The sequence below is a fragment of the Conger conger genome, chromosome 2 (genome assembly GCF_963514075.1).
Source record: "Conger conger chromosome 2, fConCon1.1, whole genome shotgun sequence".
NCBI lineage: Eukaryota > Metazoa > Chordata > Actinopteri > Anguilliformes > Congridae > Conger > Conger conger.
Genome location: NC_083761.1, coordinates 65,920,129 through 65,938,792, shown reverse-complemented (window position 1 = coordinate 65,938,792; position 18,664 = coordinate 65,920,129). Strand labels below are relative to the sequence as shown.

Below are 18,664 nucleotides of genomic sequence, written 5' to 3'. Positions count from 1 at the left end.
ACTCATTAGGCACTGCTTAGGAAACCATATTTCAGCTTTACAGGCATGTTAGACTCTTTTCCAAAACACAGTATCAGCCATAGAAAGTTTATTAGACTCTTACTGAATAGATTTTTCTTCATGATGAGAAAACATCATAAACTTTGCAGGTAAAATAAAATACAGGCCTCATTTTTTTCAATCAGTTGGCTTCAGTTCTCCTACCTTTTAAAATCAGTGTTGAATTATTTTTGGAGAATTGAAGGGGGAGAGGTTTTCTGCTATGGCTCATTAAATACTGAACATGAAGAGCCGCGTCTGTTTTTAACTCTGGGCTACTTTGTTTCCTAATGAATTAACTAACTGTGGCAGAAATATCCAGGTCAGGAAAGTAAATGGCTGCTGTCTCATGATTAGTCACATTGACAAACACCACCATGTAAATGGCCTTTTCATTTAAAATGTGTCCTTTCGGGTGCATGGAGACAGGATAGAACTTAGATTAAAACAAAAGTTTTTCAGAATCAGAATAGCAGCGGTAACAGTGGCAGCCATTAGCATGTCTCTCTCTCTTCTCTTTCTCACACAGAACATTTTGTTCTCCCCTCTCTTGGAAGTTACGTTTTCCTTTATTGGAGAGACGGGTTAGAAGAGACAGAGAGCGTCTCTCCAGACACCATAAAGAAGCATGTTCATCAGCCGTCAGACACAGCATGTTTGAAAAGAGCACGCCCATGATTTATCCCGTTAATAAATTAGTGACACGATGAGCAAAGTGGGGGCAGTACCAGAGAGAGAGTTGATGGAGTTGGCCATCATTCTCTAGCGCAGTGCAAGGAGCATTTGAAGAAAAGACAAAGAATACAGGGAAGAAAGAAGGGTAGCAGACCAGTTGGCGTGACTAAAGGAGACAAGTCTAGTGATCTATTCAAGTCACAAATATTTGTACAAATTGGAAGACACTGTGTGTACAAAGCAGTGGTAGTGACAGTCTTTACCTTCAGTATTTTTAGAAATAAACAGTGTGCAGAGCTTAGCATCTAAAACATTTGACAAAGACTATATTTTTGGATTGTATATCGGGGTGGTGCAAAAGGAATTACTCTTTGAAGATATTTAGGTATATGTATGAAAAAACATTTCCTCTTTTGTTTTTAACCATCAGAAAAGAAAAGCATGTCAATGTAGCAAATTCATTAGTAGAACAGGGAAGCATTTCACATTCCTCTATCACAAGAGTATAGAGAACTGCATTCTCTATACAGGAACAGCAGCCAAGCGCTGTAAAAAAACAATTCAAAGAGAGGAGTACTGAACTGAATGCAAGAAAAAGGTAAATAAATGCATGGCATGAATGACAGCAGAGGCAGCGGTGTAGACAGTTTTGGTCTCAGCCATGAATCTCAGCAGCCCTGTATGACATTTCATCAGACCACCAGAAAAGTTTTTTATTTTTAGAGAACATGGTGAATTTATACCATTTGGTAATAAACCACTTACATCAAAGTGAAAGGCCTGTCAGATGGTCATAACAGAAATTAAGTTAAACCCCTGTATTATCAATGGCATAGTGTTGTGTTGCCTTTCATGTGACCAGCCAGACAGTCCAAACACATAAACTAAACATGGATATAAACCCACAAATTTCAGTTTGCACTGAACAAATAAGGTAAGCACACAGACTGCACAAGCGGAGCCTCCATCTTCTCCCAGCGCTGACATTGACAAACTATCAGAGTGGAGCTAGGACACAGCATCCTCCACTTCTCTGTTTTGTGAGGGGGTTGCTTATGCATGTGTACTTTGTCATGCATGTGGAACAGAGATAGCATTGCACCCAGCTGAAATACCTTAATCAAAGCAGGGGATTGTTTTCTCTCGATTTCACAAGCTTGTAAAGTTCTTTGGCAAATAGATGTGCATTTGCCAATCTTCCTGGGACATTGATCCTGGGGTTTTCTTATCTATTAGCTTGGTTTTGAGGCTGTGTGTCAGGGGTATTTACCTTGTCCCACAGTCGTTCGCGGTCCAGAGTAATGATCACCATGGAGGGATTGGTCAGGTACCCGTCACTGTTGAAGGAGAAGTCCTTGTGTTCCCATGTCACATTCAACATGTAGCTGAAATGGAAAGGAAGGGAAAAGCAGTCTGTTTTATTCTGTTTAGTGAAGCCCTTTGGCGAATGCACAAGACACACTGCTGGCCAAGAAACAGCTGAGGAGTTAATTGTCTGATTACTTTTGGTCCCCACTACAGTTTCAATCACCCCTGCCCCAGACTCCTACTTTACCACTGTACAATCAATTAAAATATACACTTCAGTGTGTATACAACAACCAACAGTGATGCTATCTAACAGGCATTTTAACACAGTGTCTAGATTTGTGAGTTAAGTCTTTGCATATTTGTTTATAGCATTGCCTGGCAACAGTGACAGTGGCTAACAGAACTATTTTTTGGTAGAGCCAAATAAATAATAAAATAATCTATTGTCTGAAATTAACATAGTACTGTAGTATCAAAGCAGTGTCACACCTGAGGTTGTGCTTTCATACTATGTTTTTTCTTTCAAAAATATTATGATATTGTAAGTTCCTGAAAAATTAAGTTCCTGTAAATACGCTCAAATAATGATGGATTTGTAAACTATCTTCAGCTGCTAATGTGTCTCAGTAATTCGCCTCAGACAATTACTTAGCAGCTGGAGATCTTAACAGCTCATATGAAAAGTCTGAATCATCCAACCCTTGGAAATGCAGACTCCTTTAATTTCACCAGCTTTAATTCACCTAACTCTATTCTTTCACCTGACTGCAGAAATGATTGTGTACAGATGGTAACACCTCCACTGAGTTGAGCTGGCATGGTCTCTCTCTCTCTCTCTCTCTCTCTCTCTCTCTCTCTCTCACACACACACACACTCTTCCCTCTGTATCTCTAACTTGCACCCTGTTGCACTTAATTATACATTGGCATAATTACCTTGTAATTACGAAAAAGGAAACCCATATACCTTACAATTTAGCATAATTATATTTGGCCTGGTATTAAGCAATGGTTTGTTCAGAGGCTATGTGTTAAGCACTGCTGTCAAATGAGAGTAATAAGTGAAATATGAATGTCGTAGAAATAAGGGCTAGGTTTATTGCAGTTTAGTCATACCATAACTACTTTTCACACAAATGGAAATTTTAAATAATACTGGGAATGAGCAGTGGTCAAAGCAGTGGTCTCTACTGTCATTCATGAAGATCTACTCCAGAGATATCAGGTTCTGTGTTTTCTGTTTACTGATTTCTGTCAAGTCCCTAGCATTTTTGCCTCTTGTTTCCCCCTGTGACCATCATCTGTTTTCAGCTCCATTCACTGTCATCCATTTGTTTTAGCTGTCCCATTTCGTGTCTCGGCCTCCCCTCTCCTTATATGGACTTCCTTCCTGCCAGTGCTCTCACCTGTGTCGCATTGTCTGTCAATCACTAGTCTATTTAAACCTGTCCTTTTCAGTTTCTTGTTGGTAGTTTGTCTTTCTATGATTCTGTTCCCTTCCCCAGTTCTTGCTTCCCCGTACCTGTGCCCTGTGTCATCTGCTCTGCTCCGTTCTGTTTTGTTCTTGGATTTTATGGTTTTGACCTCTGCCTGGCTTTTCCGACTCTGCTTTGGATTTTTTGGATTTGTACCTCTGCCTTTCTGTCTCCCCGGTTTTTAACTCTGCCTGTCTCACAATTATGCTCTGCCTGCCCCACATGTACCTTTCTGCCTGGATCTCGACCATTGCCTGTTTGTGGATTACATTTTGGAATCATAGAAAGACGAACTACAACAAGGAACTGAAAAGGACAGGTTTAAATAGACTAGTGATTGATAGACAATGAGACACAGGTGAGAGGAATGGCAGAAATGGCAGGAAGGAAGTCTATGTATAGTGGGGAGGCAGAGACATGAAATGGGACAGCTGAAACAAATGGATGAACGTAAATGGAGCTGAAAAGAGACTATGATGGTCACAGAGGGAAACAAGAGGTGAAAACGCTAGGGACAGAAGGATATTCCTATTCACAGCCAACTGTCAACTAAAATCAAGAGCCAACCATATACTGCATATGTACACATGCCCCAATATGACTCACCTGAAGATGGTGTTATTGTTAAGGTGTCTGGTAGTAGTTTGGCAGTCACTGTGCCCCTCGGGGATGAATCCTTGGTGCTTGCGGAAGTTCTGCACCCCCTTGACCACGATGGCCACGCCGTCGCGCACCCTCTGCCGAAGGCTCTTTTTCCAGCGGTCTGTGATGATGCTGATGAGCCCCACGGGGAAGCTGTCGGGGGGCGGGAGCTCAGGGTTCCCCACCGCCAGGCTGGGGACAATCCAGATATAGCCGGGTCCCACAAGGCCCACATCAGCCGCTGACCTGAAGAGGTACTGGGCCTCCTCGTGGGAGCAGTACACCAGCAGCACCTGCGCATCCACCTGCTGCAGCAGCCTGCGCGTGCGCATGTCGCTGGCCCCCTCTGACATCTCGAAGCTCAGCACGTCCTGTAGCTCCCACATGAAGTAGCTCGTGTCAGTGAAGGACCTGATGTAGTCCACAAAGTCCTCGTACCCGGGGTAGAGGCTGGTGATCACCACAAAGCTGCCCCAGTCATACTCCTCCATCACCTTGAACATACAGTTGACCTGCTGCTCAATAGAGGAGCCCATCTGGAGAAAGGTGGAGCCATCGCCCTGCAGATTGGGAGTGGAGAGGGGGAAACAATGAGCAGGAGGACATCAATCAGACTGGAAGATCACACAGATGAAAAGATTCTTGATGAGGTCTATATCTATTTTTGTGAAAGATAGCAAATGTTTCAATGAGAAAATTCTCATTAAGTGAGCAAAATGCCTCTGACTCATACAGAACTTGATTAAATTTCTTATTTTTTGCTGATGCTTTTTTTTTGCTTTACTTTTCATGAACACATTACTGGAACTATAACTGCCTCTCACTGTTCACCCTCTCCCAGTTTCCTATATCTCTGACTCTCACCAGGGAGACATATCGATATTGGGGAAGTTTACATTAGGCTTGACAGAAGGTAGAGAGACTGAGAGGCAGGAACTATTTACCCCAACAAGAAAGATCAATCCCGGATTGATACGCTGAAAAATATCATAATAATGAATACCAAAGTTTTCAATTTAAGCTCAATATAAACACTTTTTGAGTGTTTATACCTCAGTTTATTGTTTTTAGTCAGTCCAGTGGATGAAGTGGGCCGGTCGCCTACTCACTGGCTGATACACTCAGCAATCTAAATTCTAAATCTAAATTCTGTAAATGTATCTGGTAACGTCAGTTGTTGTTAGAATTCTGGACCTAGCACAATGGACCTATGTGGAATTTAAAATCTGAGCATATGACCCGCGGAATCTGATTTACTGACTGCTTGTAAAACTGCTTGTAACACCTCTTGTTGAATTACTTCTTGACCCAATGGTATATTTCTCTTAACATTTGTAGGTGCTATATAGATGTATGTTAAGATGTATCGAACTACCATGGTGGGACTTTTGCAGATATTTGGTGAATAGCATGGTCACCACTCAGTAAGAAGACAAGAGTTGGAATCCCAGCCAGGGTCTTTCTTTGTGGAGTTTGCATGTTCTCCTCATGTCCATGTGGGTTTCTTCTAGTTAATCCAGTCCCACAGTCCAAAGAGATACAGTTTCGGCAAAATGGAAAGTCCAAATTGCCCATGGGTATGATATGAATGAATGTTGGGTGTGTGCCCTGTGATTGGTGACCTGTACATGGTGAGATTGGCTCCAAGCACTCTGTGACCCTGACCAGGAATAAGCCGTTTGCATAATTAATGAATGGATGAACACAAATGTATCTTTAACAACCAGTAAATATGGATAGATCATTGTCTGTATTCTTTGCATTCCTTTCGGTTGTCTAGTTGTAGACTAGACCCTATCGTAGGACCCACAGTTGAGAAACAGTAGAATTTGTCTTGCCTCGAGCTAGGCAGGTTTAAGTCTACTAGGTTACCTCAGGTTACTGTTGCATTAGTTCCTCTCAGTAATGAGCAAGGTACCCCAAGGCTGCCAGCTGTCATCATTGGGGTATCCACCTCTCTTCCTGTCAGCACTAGCCCTCCAGTCATACTGTGTATCCTTTAGAGAAAGATAGCTAGAGGCTACTGGCTTGCAGAAAGATGTATTGGGGGAGTGTAGGCACTTCAACTGCAGCACTCCTTGTGTTTAATGGCGATCGGGAACTCTAATTATTGATATTGCCAAAAGAAGAGTAGTGGTAAAGATTGTAAACATTACTCACACCAAGATGACCAAGGCATCCTTAGCATGTGTCTTTACTGGGATAGACAGAATAGGAATATCTCTATATCTCTGATATAGTGTAGTGCTTGGCATGACAGCTTCTACATTTTGCGATCTACATTCAAAAATGACATTTGTGACTCTTGCCATTTGGAGGTGAAAAACATTACAAAATCACAACCTGGTCAAAATTGAGTTAATACCAGAATCGTATTCCTGAATATTGACGGCATAACTGCCATCATGCCATGAAAATGCTGCTGGTTGCTCACAAAGCATTCATGCATTTTCTCAAGATTTTGGGGAGAAATCCTCCTTCCATTTAGAGAAGTTCTTTGACTTTATCATTAATTAACAACTGATGATTTATTATAACTATCAACTCAGCCAAAAGAATGGGTGGCACTTTATCTCGCACTCTGGCAAAAATGTTGGGGGTCATATCAATGACTCTTATTTATACAGAGCAGGACCCCGGTGGCCACAGGGGTCCTCAACAATTTTCCATACAGCACAAATAGTCTCGGTTCAGCGATGTAAGGCACCAGCAACAGTGCCGCCAGAATCTCATTCTAACTAGAACAGTTGAATAATTCATCATTTTCACCCTTTGTCTCCCGATCGCGGGAGCAGCATTGGCCCACATCCATGCTCCGTCCTGCAAATTCAGAGAGATGGCATTATCAGGCCGTGCAGGCTGTTTTAATGCTGCGTCGTGCTCAGAAGTGCTGCCTCCCCCGACCTTGGGAGGGTAAAAACAATAGAGTGGCAGCATTTATTTAAAGGCTATACATGTGATAGCCCATTCAGACCCGATTCCTCAAAGTGGGAACAACTCCAGCGCTCAGATATTCATACAATGACGCACATATTACAATATTTTCAGCTTTTTGAAGCTTATATCTTTAAGGTCAAGATATTTTCTTTTCTTGGGTTACTATATGAAATGGCATAATTTAACTTATAAAAGCGGCATAATTTAACTTATAAAGGAGAATTTAAAAGTGTCTCTTTGTGAATTGTTGAATAATCACCCTCTAAATATTTAAAGAGGTAGAATCTCATCTTGATGCACCAGGAACAATATTTATTGGGGAGTGAGGTTGGGCAATCAGGCACGATGACAGAGTCATAAAAGACAGCGCTGTGTTATTTTAGGACAGCCTGTCCTTTAGATACCTTTTTCTGTATTACAAAAGTAGGCTAGACATCTGAAAGTAGTGTCTCAGTGTCTCAGGTTTCAGGAATATTCTATTCTAATATTCAAATACTCCTCCAAAGGTCTGCATTGCACTAAAAATAAAATATTTCATTCCCATGTGACTGCTGCCCACAAATCAGATCACAATCCATTTTAAAGCCACCTAAAAGTTTGCTACCCTTATTTTGTTGCTTTGCTGTGTATGTACAGGCATCAGGCATGATAAACATTGTCATAAAAAACTGTGGTAAATCATGCGCATTCCGTAATTCTACTATTTTCCTATGCCACATTTGTTATCGCAAGAAGTTCCTGCTTTATTTTGTTGTATGCAGCCTGTGTTCAGCATCAGGGATTTGACTGATAGCAAGCCATGCCTATCTAACCAGTGCTTGTTTTCCTTTGAAATTGGGGGAGGGGTAAGCATCCTATAGTACATGTTGATCACATTGGCACTTGTCAGGGGAGGGTAGCGAGTGGGAACTGGGAGGCAACTGGTGAATTGTAATGATTTAAATTATATAATGTAACTAGCTGGGATCACTCTGAAGTGCACAGTCATTTTGAAACAAACTGGTATCCTCCAAAGGTTGAGGTAGCATGTTCTGATGTTTTATTTGGCTCCTGCATTGAATTCACTATAATTCAGTGTAGTCTTATTACTGAATATGTAAAGTATAGACATGGTATGCTTTTCCTATGGAAGATTAGAGATATTTATCATCCTCTTAATCCTCAGCCATAGTCAAAGTGAGGTTTACAGGAACCACAAGCAAATGTATTAATCTGTATAGGAATATGAAGAGGGAGGGGGAGAGGATATCCTTAAATATGATCATTTGTTCATTTATTTATTCAGATTTGTTGTTAAGCAGATATGTTTTTTTAAGCCATGCATGAGGCTTTCATGATGCCTGCAAACTAATGCAATCGCATGGCTGGGGTTAACAGCATTCTTTTGCATGAGCACTGGACAGGTACACTACCAGATTAGCAGCTAAATGAGTGCTTAAAATGGCATTATTTAGGGTTTGGATTAGAGTTGTGGGCCAAATCTCTCACTGCCACAGAAATACCGACAGGCACAACATGGCAGGAATTCTACAGACAGGCATTTATACTTTCCCATCTGCCATTCCAGAACACCTATTAATATTTCTCCCAAAAGTTATATTCAAAAACAGATATATTACCTCCACAAACAGGATGACATTTAATCTTGGCAAACAGCCACTCTTTTAAGTACCCTCTCAATTCCAGTAACCACAGCAGTGATTACTAAGAGAACTGTAATATAACCTACTCTCACCCCTGACACGCATAGGATATAATGTGCCGAGCAAGGGGAGAGAGGTCCATGCAATAAAAACTACTGACTTCTCTGAAGAAAAGCATGGCACTGGGGTCCCTGGAGCTGGAGAGCTCAGATGCAGTGTTTATGTCTTAAATTATTCAAAACCTGAAAATAGAAATATGAAAAGCCACTGGCTGTTGGCAGTCAATAGTAAGGGACAGTAGTAAAGAAACATATCCTCATTTCTAGTTCTGAAAGGGGGCATTGTGCCTGTTGGGCAGCCAGTGATCCCAGGTGGGTAGCGTCTTCATTTCTGGAATTATATCTGCAGAATTTAGAGGGCACTGACAGATGCTCTGCAGCATTCACAAACAACCTCCTTGACACAAGAAGATGCAATTGTTGCGCCAGGCTTTACTGCTTTACTTATTTCTGATAACAGTAAACTCCCGCATATGTGACCTACCAGAATATCCAAGGCAATAATTTAAATGTTAATGTCATTTGCTAAGATTGACAGCCAGATGAAGTGGCATTGTATGATTGCAGTAAATTAACGATATATATGTAAATACTTTCTCTCTTCATGCAAGCAAGGACTACTTGACCTCCCCTAAGATATGTGCTTGATTCTTGTATTCTGTCAAACAAGAATTCATTACTTTTTCTAATTCTAGAATCCCACTGTACCTCATTTAAGAACAGCGCAATAATTCACTGTATACCACGGTCTGGGTAAATACTCGATTCTGAAATTTGCTGCAACTTAACGAGAGACCCAAAGCCATCAGTGTGATACTTTGAACTTAAAAGGGTTTTTTTACTGAACATTGTTATGCCAATAAACTGACTTGCATTTAAAAATTGTGAAATGGTTATGTGAAGTACAGTAAAGTTACAGAGATATGAATAACCGTAAGCGCTCTAATATTTTGCTAGTTGGCTAGTTAACGTTACAAGCTATGCAAAGTTCTGAAATGGTTGTTTGTAATCGGACACCTCTCAGTTATCTATAATCGTTTCCTTTAGTGGCTAGCTATCACCAGCACAAAACAGAGAAGCTGGGCTAGATTGTGTGATGGTGTAAAAAAATTAAGGTGGACCGGGAATTACGAATATGAATTGGGGAATAAGAAACCAATTTGAGCCTTGTTTAAAACCTTGAATCAAAATTTTAGCCATTTGCCTAGCTTCTCTATTTTGATCAGAAATTAACCAACATATGTAACCATAGCAACATGCTGAAACAGTAGCCACCTTAATGGCCTAAACGCCTTAACTGGCCAGAAAAAAAAAAGTTTTATTTTGAGGGTGAATTGGCCAACCCCTGCTTCTATTTTTATCTTTGGTAAAATACCATCGTATAAGTGGAATAATCCACTCCGAGGTATTACACAATTTTAATGTACTTCTCCGCTTCGTGTCAGGTGGTTTTTCGCCCCCGCATCATGCGTTAAAACCACGATGTAATGACCACCTCGTCGTGGATTATTCCGTACTTATATCCTGAGTCTGCCTCCAAACTGGTCCCATTGTGATCAGTTCATATTAAGAACTGACCTTGCTTTAACCAAAATATTTAACATTTTAATGCCAATGTAGAAGTAATGCTTGTTGAGTTGAATACTGTACAGCCTGGATCCTATGATATGCAGTAACAGGCCAGTGTGACAGATGGGTGGATTGCACAGTTACTGATGCATATGGTAAATGGTTGGCATTTATATAGCGCCTTTATCTAAAGCGCTGTACAATTGATGCTTCTCATTCACCCATTCATACACAGGCACCGACCAGCTCGTCAGGAGCATTTGGGGGTTAGGTGTCTTGCTCAGGGACACTTCGACACAGCCCGGGCGGGGGATTGAACCGGCAGCCCTCCGACTACCAGATGACTGCTCTTACTGCCTGAGCCATCTCGTCCCCATATTATAAAGCAAATAAGAAAACTAGGGCATTTATAACCGTTAAATAAATGTACATGAATTTCTAAAAGTGATAAATAGGGTAGATCAAGAGGAATCATTGCACTAACCCCCTTCTCATTCTCCATTCTCCTGTTCACTGCTTTCATCCTATAACAAATCACAGAACACAGCCCCAGGCACTTTAGCATGCCTAAATTTAATCTGCATCTGTCTATAGTTACACACAGGTGCAGATCAATAGACTCAACGCAATGCCTGAAGCCTACAGTAAAGCACTCCTCCCTCACAACAAATTACCATCCGATAAATCACTTTAAAAATTACCTCGTTGAAATGCCTTAGACAGTTTATGCACTTCAGATTGAGCAGTTTTTAAATATGTTTTATGAATTCCATCCAAACAGAGTCAGTGACTCATAAGTGGCTGTCCTTTTATGCTACGAATTTAACAGGAAATGCATACTTTAACCTAAACATTGACATACTCATTGCACACAATATGCATAAGGTGATGTACTGGTAACCAGTGAGGTATGGATACTGTGGTTGGTTTTGTGGCTCAATGTAGTGCATGTTTTGGCTTGTTTATTTGATTAATGTTTGTCTTCCCCATTGCTTGGCATTTATACTTTACTCTTGTTGTTTTGGTTCACTTTGTTTTGTGGAGCAGAATCTCTCTGTATGCACTTGGCAAACCTTTGAAAGGATACGAAGAGCATCAGCTAGGAAAGCAGCTGTGATCCCTTTTCAAATTTGCATCAAAGATATTCATTACCTCTGGAGATAGCAGGCACCATTGAATCCTTTCATCTCAATATATATGATGTTTTTTCACCTGCCCTTTTGTGTCATGCGGCCATGATGAGCGTTTATTTGCAGCAAATTAAATTCACCAAAAAAGGAATGAAAAACGATCACCAGGAGAGGAGCATGGCAGCAAACTGAGATCCCGGCTCTGCTCTGACAAAATGCGCATCCGGGCCATTGTTCTAAAAATGTGTTTAATTGCACACTCAAGTTCACTGCTTTCAGTTTCAGTCGAATGAGATGTATAGCATAACTCCCTCACATCAGCACCAATCCTGCCTGGCTGTGTCTCAAACACATCTTAAGCACACATCTGACAGATTAGAAGCATGTGATTCTCAGCACTCTTTGAAGGAACGACGAAGGGAAAAGTAGGCTTGGTAGCGATGGGTAAGTTGTTCCACTTTTTGGAGGCCCTCAGGCTTCAAAAGAAAAATTCGTTTTTTAAGACCGCTCTCCCAGAGCTCTCCAGCCCAGAGGCCTGGAGCGGAGTGGAGTGTGTCTCTGACAGATGTTCAACAAGATGGGGAGCCTGTGAAACAGGAGCAGGACTTTGGGTCAGCCACTGTTGAGGTCAGGAACACAGAAGCACCCGGTGCAGTCTTAGTGCTGTTATTTTAAGGTCAACTTCCCCAACAAAATAAAATATTATGGCCACTTTATTGCACACTGTGATTGTATTTGATTAGTCATGCATTTCATTTTTAGTAGAGGGACATAAATGATCCTCATTGCTCGCACACACAGAAAACTGCACACACTCGCATCTTTGTTCTGGAGGACAGACCGTTGTAAAACTGTAAATTCAATAATTGTTTGCACAATCATCAAGTTACACAGTTACAGTGGGGTGCAAAAATGTGGGCATCCCTGGTTTAAATATGAATCTGCCCTGTTACAATTAATCTCTTTGTGATAAAAAAAGCAAAACATGAGACCTTTCTGCAAATTTTAAAGCATTGCTTTTTATTTTTATTTTTTACTATTTTTAAATTGTAAAAAAGGGAAAGAGCCCGGTGCAAAAGTTTGGTAACCCTTTTGGATTATTCTTTGTTACTTTTTAAAAAGATTATTACGAAGGCCCAGACCCAAGTGATTTATTTAGGGCTTCAATGATTCAGATGAGTATAATTTCAGGGCTGAACTTGTTATCCTGAAGTAACTCCATGCCTTCTAAAGTATCCTAAACTGCAGTGGCTGTTCTGTCTGGTGTTAACAATCATGGGTTCCTCTAAACAGTTATCCAAGGAACGAATATGGTTCATTTCCACCAAGAAGAAGAAGGCTACAAAAAACTGTACTGTCTACTGTTTCCACTGTCAGAAAAGGTATTATGAAAGGGAGGATAAATGGAACAAGTCAAGGCAAGGTCTGGAATACCAAGAAAGATTTCAGATAGAATGGTCTGAGACCTGGTGAGAAATGCTCAGAAGAACCCACACATCACTGCGAAAGAGCTGCAAAAAAGAGTAGCAAACACTGGCCGAGCTGTTCACAGGACAACAATACAACATACTTTAAATTACGAAGACCTACATGGCAGAGCTGCCAGAAAGAATGATCTCAACACAAAATGAAACGTCTGAAGTATGCAAAAGACACTGAGAAGTCTGAAGCCTTTTGGAGCAATGTGCTTTTCAACTTTTTGGCCACCATCAAAGAAGATATGTTTGGAGGGTGAATAAAAGGGTGAATCCTTTGTAGAGAAGAACACCTTGCCAACTGTGAAGCATGGCGGTGGATCCATTTGGGGCTGTATGGCAGCTGGTGGCACAGGAAATATTGTGCGAGTGGAAGGAAGAATAGATTAGAGGCTAATATTCAAAGGCCAGTCCAAACATTGAAGTGGAAGAGGTTGGGTATTCAAGACAATGATCTAAAGCATACCTCAAAATCAACCATGAAGTAGCTCCAGGAAAGACAGATGAAGGACTTTACTATTATTGAAAGTCTCAAGATCTCAAACATGCCGTACATGCAAGGAGGCCAAATAATTGAAAGACTCGCTATTATCACTTAGCTGGCTACAGGAAGCATTCACAAGCTGTTATAGTTGCTCAAGGGGGTTCTCAAACTTTTGCACAGGGCCTTTTTCCTTTTTTTAAAAATCATTTTAAAAGTGTAAAAAATTTAAATAAAAAGCTTTAAAATTTGAAGAAATGTGTCATGTTTAATGTTGTACCATTTTGAGATCAGGTTCACATTTGCTGTGACTGCTCTGTGACTTCAGTCAACTATTTTCTGTGACAAACACCCAGAGTAATTAATGCCATATTTGTCACAACAACCCATCTGACTGAGGCTGCAGTATCTTATGTGTTAAGGTTGGATGCTACTAATGCATCTGCCTTGTGATCTGATGTTCAATTCATAGATGTACCCGATTTCCTTTTTTAAAAATGTAATTTACTTTTATAAAGTGTTTTTTGGTTTTTTTCCTACTCCAATGAACAGACTTAAATGAAACTGTAAAAAGTTGCCACCTTTTCTTAGGAATGCTGAATGGAGCTGTGGGTGGGGGGGGGGGGGGTCGTGTTGAAGAGCATTTGAGCTCCTCCTCACTATTTTACCAGTGCCATCCTGTCGAACAAGTCTGTAATGTAAATCTGCCGGTGCCGTGCAACAAACCCCTCAGGGTGTAATTTTTTCAAGAGCCAAGAGCGTGTTTGTTAATCATTATTATTATTGATTTTTTTCACTGTCTCCTCAATAAGCATCACTGTGATTGATTGCTGATAGTGAATGAACTTCGATTTTCATCAGAATGGGACTTATAATGGATACCCAGTAACGTGTAAGATTGGAAACCTCAGATACAGGAAGCCTGCTGCTCCATGTCTCCAGACCGAAGCATTCAGGCATAACTCACCCACCATCACTTATATTTCAAATCCAGATCAGAATCTTATTCTGCTATCTTTTTAGTACATTCGTGACTTCATCTGTCATTCCTAATCGATTTTCAGAAAGGCCTTAGTGCTAATTCAGGTTTTTGTCAACTTGATTCCATTTGTCAATGTCAACCTGATTCCCTTGTAAATACTGATGATACAATCAAAATGTCTCATGATGAATGATAAATTGGTCATTTAAAGACCCCTGAGTCACAACTAATTTATTGTTCAACTAGGATTGACTAAAAATTTGTGAAATGAGAATTGAATTAGGAAGACATCCAAAAATGTATTAAGATCTGTTTATATCTCCAGGATACTGTGAGAGTGACCAATGATCAGCATCCATTAATGTTCTCTCATCTCATTCTGATCCTGGATATTAACAGATTTGATGAGCCATCCATTTTCCATTGGCTGAAAGCAATGCTGAACTAACTATGTTAAGGAGAGCAATCTCTAATTCTCTCAAGCAATTTTTTAATGGATACTGTAGCGTGCTGTAGCATGTATTGTATTGTAGCCTGATTTGCACAGGGGACACACTACTGGGTATGTAAGACACTAATTCAAGAAATAGTTCAACAAATAAATGTTAGTTAAACAGGCCGATGCCATGGAGGAAGCCTGTGAAGAAGGGGCCGTCTGCCAGGCCCAACCAGCATCGCTACCATTGACTAAGTGGCAATCACCGCACCACAATGACACCTGTTACCACTGCAGGGAACCAGACCACACAGCCCGCAACTGCCCGCCGCTGACCCCTAAGCACAGCCTAGCACAGCCAGCGGGAAAATGAGACCGTCGCCCCAGGACTCCCCCCTCCTCGACCAAGAACAGTTCCAAGTGGGCCTGCTGGGCTAATCAAAGGTTGCTGTACCTCCACTACCAACTCAACAGGCACCCCTGCCAAGCCCTAGTGGACACAAGGTCCATTACCTCCATCATCTGGCATAGCGTACTCCACAAAACCGCGGGCACACTCCCACCTGGCTGGACCACCTCTGCGGCGGACCTGAGGACGGTGACTGGGCAGAGATGAAGGGATGGAAGCCGCTCTGAGTCAGGGTTTGGCGGTGAGAAAACCCACCATGACTTCTGGCTGGCCAACATCTAAGATGCCTGCATCGTAGGGCTGGACCTGCTCACCTGTTGGGGGGCACAGCTCGACATCCCCGGTTCTGCAACCCACTAGGGGAAGACAAGCGTGGCTCTCCTACAAGGCCTTTCTCAAGGCCGCTCAGCGACGCCACCCTCACCACCTTCTCGGCTGAGACTGTGCAAGTGGTGCAGGACCTGTGGCAGCATAGCTGTGAGGGCCTTGATGCAGACCAGCAGCAAAGCCGTCTTCAACAAGTTGTCAACATCTTCACAGCTAGAGATGACGGCTGCATGTGGACAGGACTAGTCCAACACAAAATCGACACCAGGAGCTTCAGACAGCTATGGACCTGGTGTTTGGGGCCCCCTACAGGCCCAAGGCACATGAGGAAACCGAGTCTGAGTATATCCAGCAGCTGTGCAAACGCTTACAGGTTGCCTACAACTTTGCCCGCTAAGCCCAGGCAAGCTCCAAGGCCTGGCAGAAGATGGCACCCGCTGCCGGGGGCAGGACTTCGCCCCAGGGGACCAGGTCTGGGTCTACACCCGCCGCAAAAAGGGAGTATCTCCCTTTCACCAGCCTCTGGGATGGGCCATGCTAGCTCCTGGACAAAGTCTCTTACGTGGTCTACAGGTTGCGGACAAAGGGTCGTGGCCGGGTAGTGGTGTTGCACCGGACCGGCTGGCCCTCTACCGGCCGTTGGCAGAGAAAGTGCCCCCTTGCTTGGCCGAGGGCCCCGGGACACGCCCTGACTCACCCCACGTGCCAAGCCCCCCTGTGTACTGAACTTACAGGCCCCTCGGGTGGGGGCAATGTAGCACCCGGGGGCTGTTCTGGCCGAATTGACCAAAAGCTGCCAGCATGCTTTGCACATAAATGCTTTGCACACCAAAAGCTGCCAGCATGCTTTGCACATAAATGCTTTGCACACCAAAAGCTGCCAGCATGCTTTGCACATACATGGCGCACTCTACCGGGTACGTGACAGACAAATTAATTAATTAGTATTAATGAAACAAATAGTTCAATGAAACTGTTGCCTGTACAAACGTAACTGAGCTACAAGAATTGCATTGCTGAATTAAAAATATTTGTGTTATGTGCCACGATGGATGAGATCGAGAGGCGGTTGAGGGGCTTTCAATCTTTGCCGTACAATGGAGCCTGACTTAAATGTTTTGTTTTGTTTTGAGTCCCTCTAATAAAGCTTGACTGAGTTTGAACTTCACTCTGTGTCAGTCCCTCATCTTGGAACCTTGCCATGCTACAATATTTTCCCTTTTCAGAATAACAGAAGAAGAGAATGGATTCTCTTTTTAAAACAGTATAGTGAAATCCAAGATGGCATGCTCTATAATGTATAATTGATGATTTTAAAGAATATTTTTTTAAATTCTGCTGAGGCCTCTAAACAGTAACTGTGTATTATGGAAACAGCTATGATTAGGTTCCTATTGCTCTATGCATGAAAACCTGTATTGTCCAGTTAGTCTTGTTTTTATTGAATGGGACAATTTTGTGGTTTTAGGTAAGTATGTCTGTGAATGTGCAGGACACGTATTAAATATGTGTCAGTATTCATCACAGAGCATCTAAGGAAATGAGGAGACGGAGGAATCATATGACTGGATTCTTTTATAGAGCTCTTCCTCACCCTGGCATGTCAACACTATAAATATCCAGAGACTCCAAGTAAATGTGTTGAAAGGCTCCTCAAATCGTAGTCTCCTCGCTCCTCTCTGGGAGACATGTGACAGAGCCTACAGGAGGGGAGTGTTGCAACCTTAATCAGGCTGAGCGTGAGTTGGGCTGTCATGGCAGGCCCATGCCAGCCACTATTAAGAGCAGAGAGAGGCCTGCTATTCCATCAGCATGATCCCTCTGTGCAATGGAGCACAGCTATCCTGCTCAGTCATCCACACAAGGATCAGTTCAATCAGATTTCAGACAAACACACATAATGTCTATGAAACTATAATTACCAGTGCTATAATTCTCAGTGCTGGAGTCACGCAGCCACAACAGTACATTCATCATGGCCCATTTACTATTCTTTCTGAAACAATCAACTGTCCCTTGTCAGCATCTGTAGGAATTGTATTTCATTGTGTTAGGTTTGCTGTGAATCAAGTGATTCTTGGCTTGTCTCCCATCCTAATTATACTGGAAGTTTCACACACACATTTTTTTATTATTTTATCATAATGCTTGCTGAGCTGTGGATTAACTGATGGAAATCGAAAGTGGCAGACTTCATATTTTCCGCCACTCAAATCACAGTGTGCTGCTGCATGGTTAAGCAGATAGCCGTTTCAGCAGAAACAGATAATTGTATTTATAAAACATCATACAGCATCTGTGTATTTTTCTTATATTAACAGAGTTTGTTGGTCTGTGTTATCGCTGCACATTTCTGGGTCTGAGTCAATGCCCTGTGCCCTGAGAATTAATTCCACTCACTGAGTATTGCAATCCCAGTTTGCAAATAACAATTGATATGAAATGATCATATCATCCTTGCCTTATGTTATTCTTGTACGCAGTCACATTACACTGTTCAGCGGTCTGCTGGATACATATATAAAGTTATTTTTTCCAAAGTTTACGAGAAAAAAATGCTCTTCCAAAAGGTTATTCAATAAATATCTAAACCTCACTGCCAAAACTGTTAGCTCATTGTTAACCCCTTAAAGGGATAATAGGTAAGATCTCTGTGTTAAAACATTGTTACAAGAATCATTTCCTATTGTTGAAAAAGGCTCACTCACATGCTGACTCACCCTCCGCCTGGGTTTATAGTCCTTGTTCACGTGTAGCTGCCCAAATTTCCCTCCAGACAAGCTATAACTGAAACTCTGTATACTATTGCTTATTATCCGAGCAAAGACTACATACCTAGTTATAAAACAATACCAGTTCGCTATCGGTAGCAACAAGCAAATTAGCCATAATTAGCTTGACAAATAATGTACAAATATCCCCCTGAGGCAATAGGAACATAGTAGTGAGCGTTGCGAATATTGTTGCACACAAGTACATTTGGCCAGCTGACTAATGGCTAATTTGCTTGTTGCTACCAATTACGTACTGGTATCGTTTAATAACTAGATATGTATTCTTCGCTTGGATAATAA

At 41.8% G+C, this 18,664-nt stretch overlaps 1 protein-coding gene across 1 annotated transcript in view; it reads right to left on the bottom strand.

Annotated features, from left to right (window-relative positions):
* Positions 1–18,664, bottom strand: part of LOC133122112 (glutamate receptor ionotropic, NMDA 2C-like) — a 45,546-nt gene that overhangs the window by 24,136 nt on the left and 2,746 nt on the right. The window contains exons 2-3 of the mRNA XM_061231846.1: positions 4,107–4,702; positions 1,985–2,099 (exon numbers count right to left, since the gene is read on the bottom strand). Of these exons, the coding sequence (XP_061087830.1) occupies positions 1,985–2,099; positions 4,107–4,702 (711 nt within the window). The remainder of the gene's footprint in view (positions 1–1,984; positions 2,100–4,106; positions 4,703–18,664) is intronic.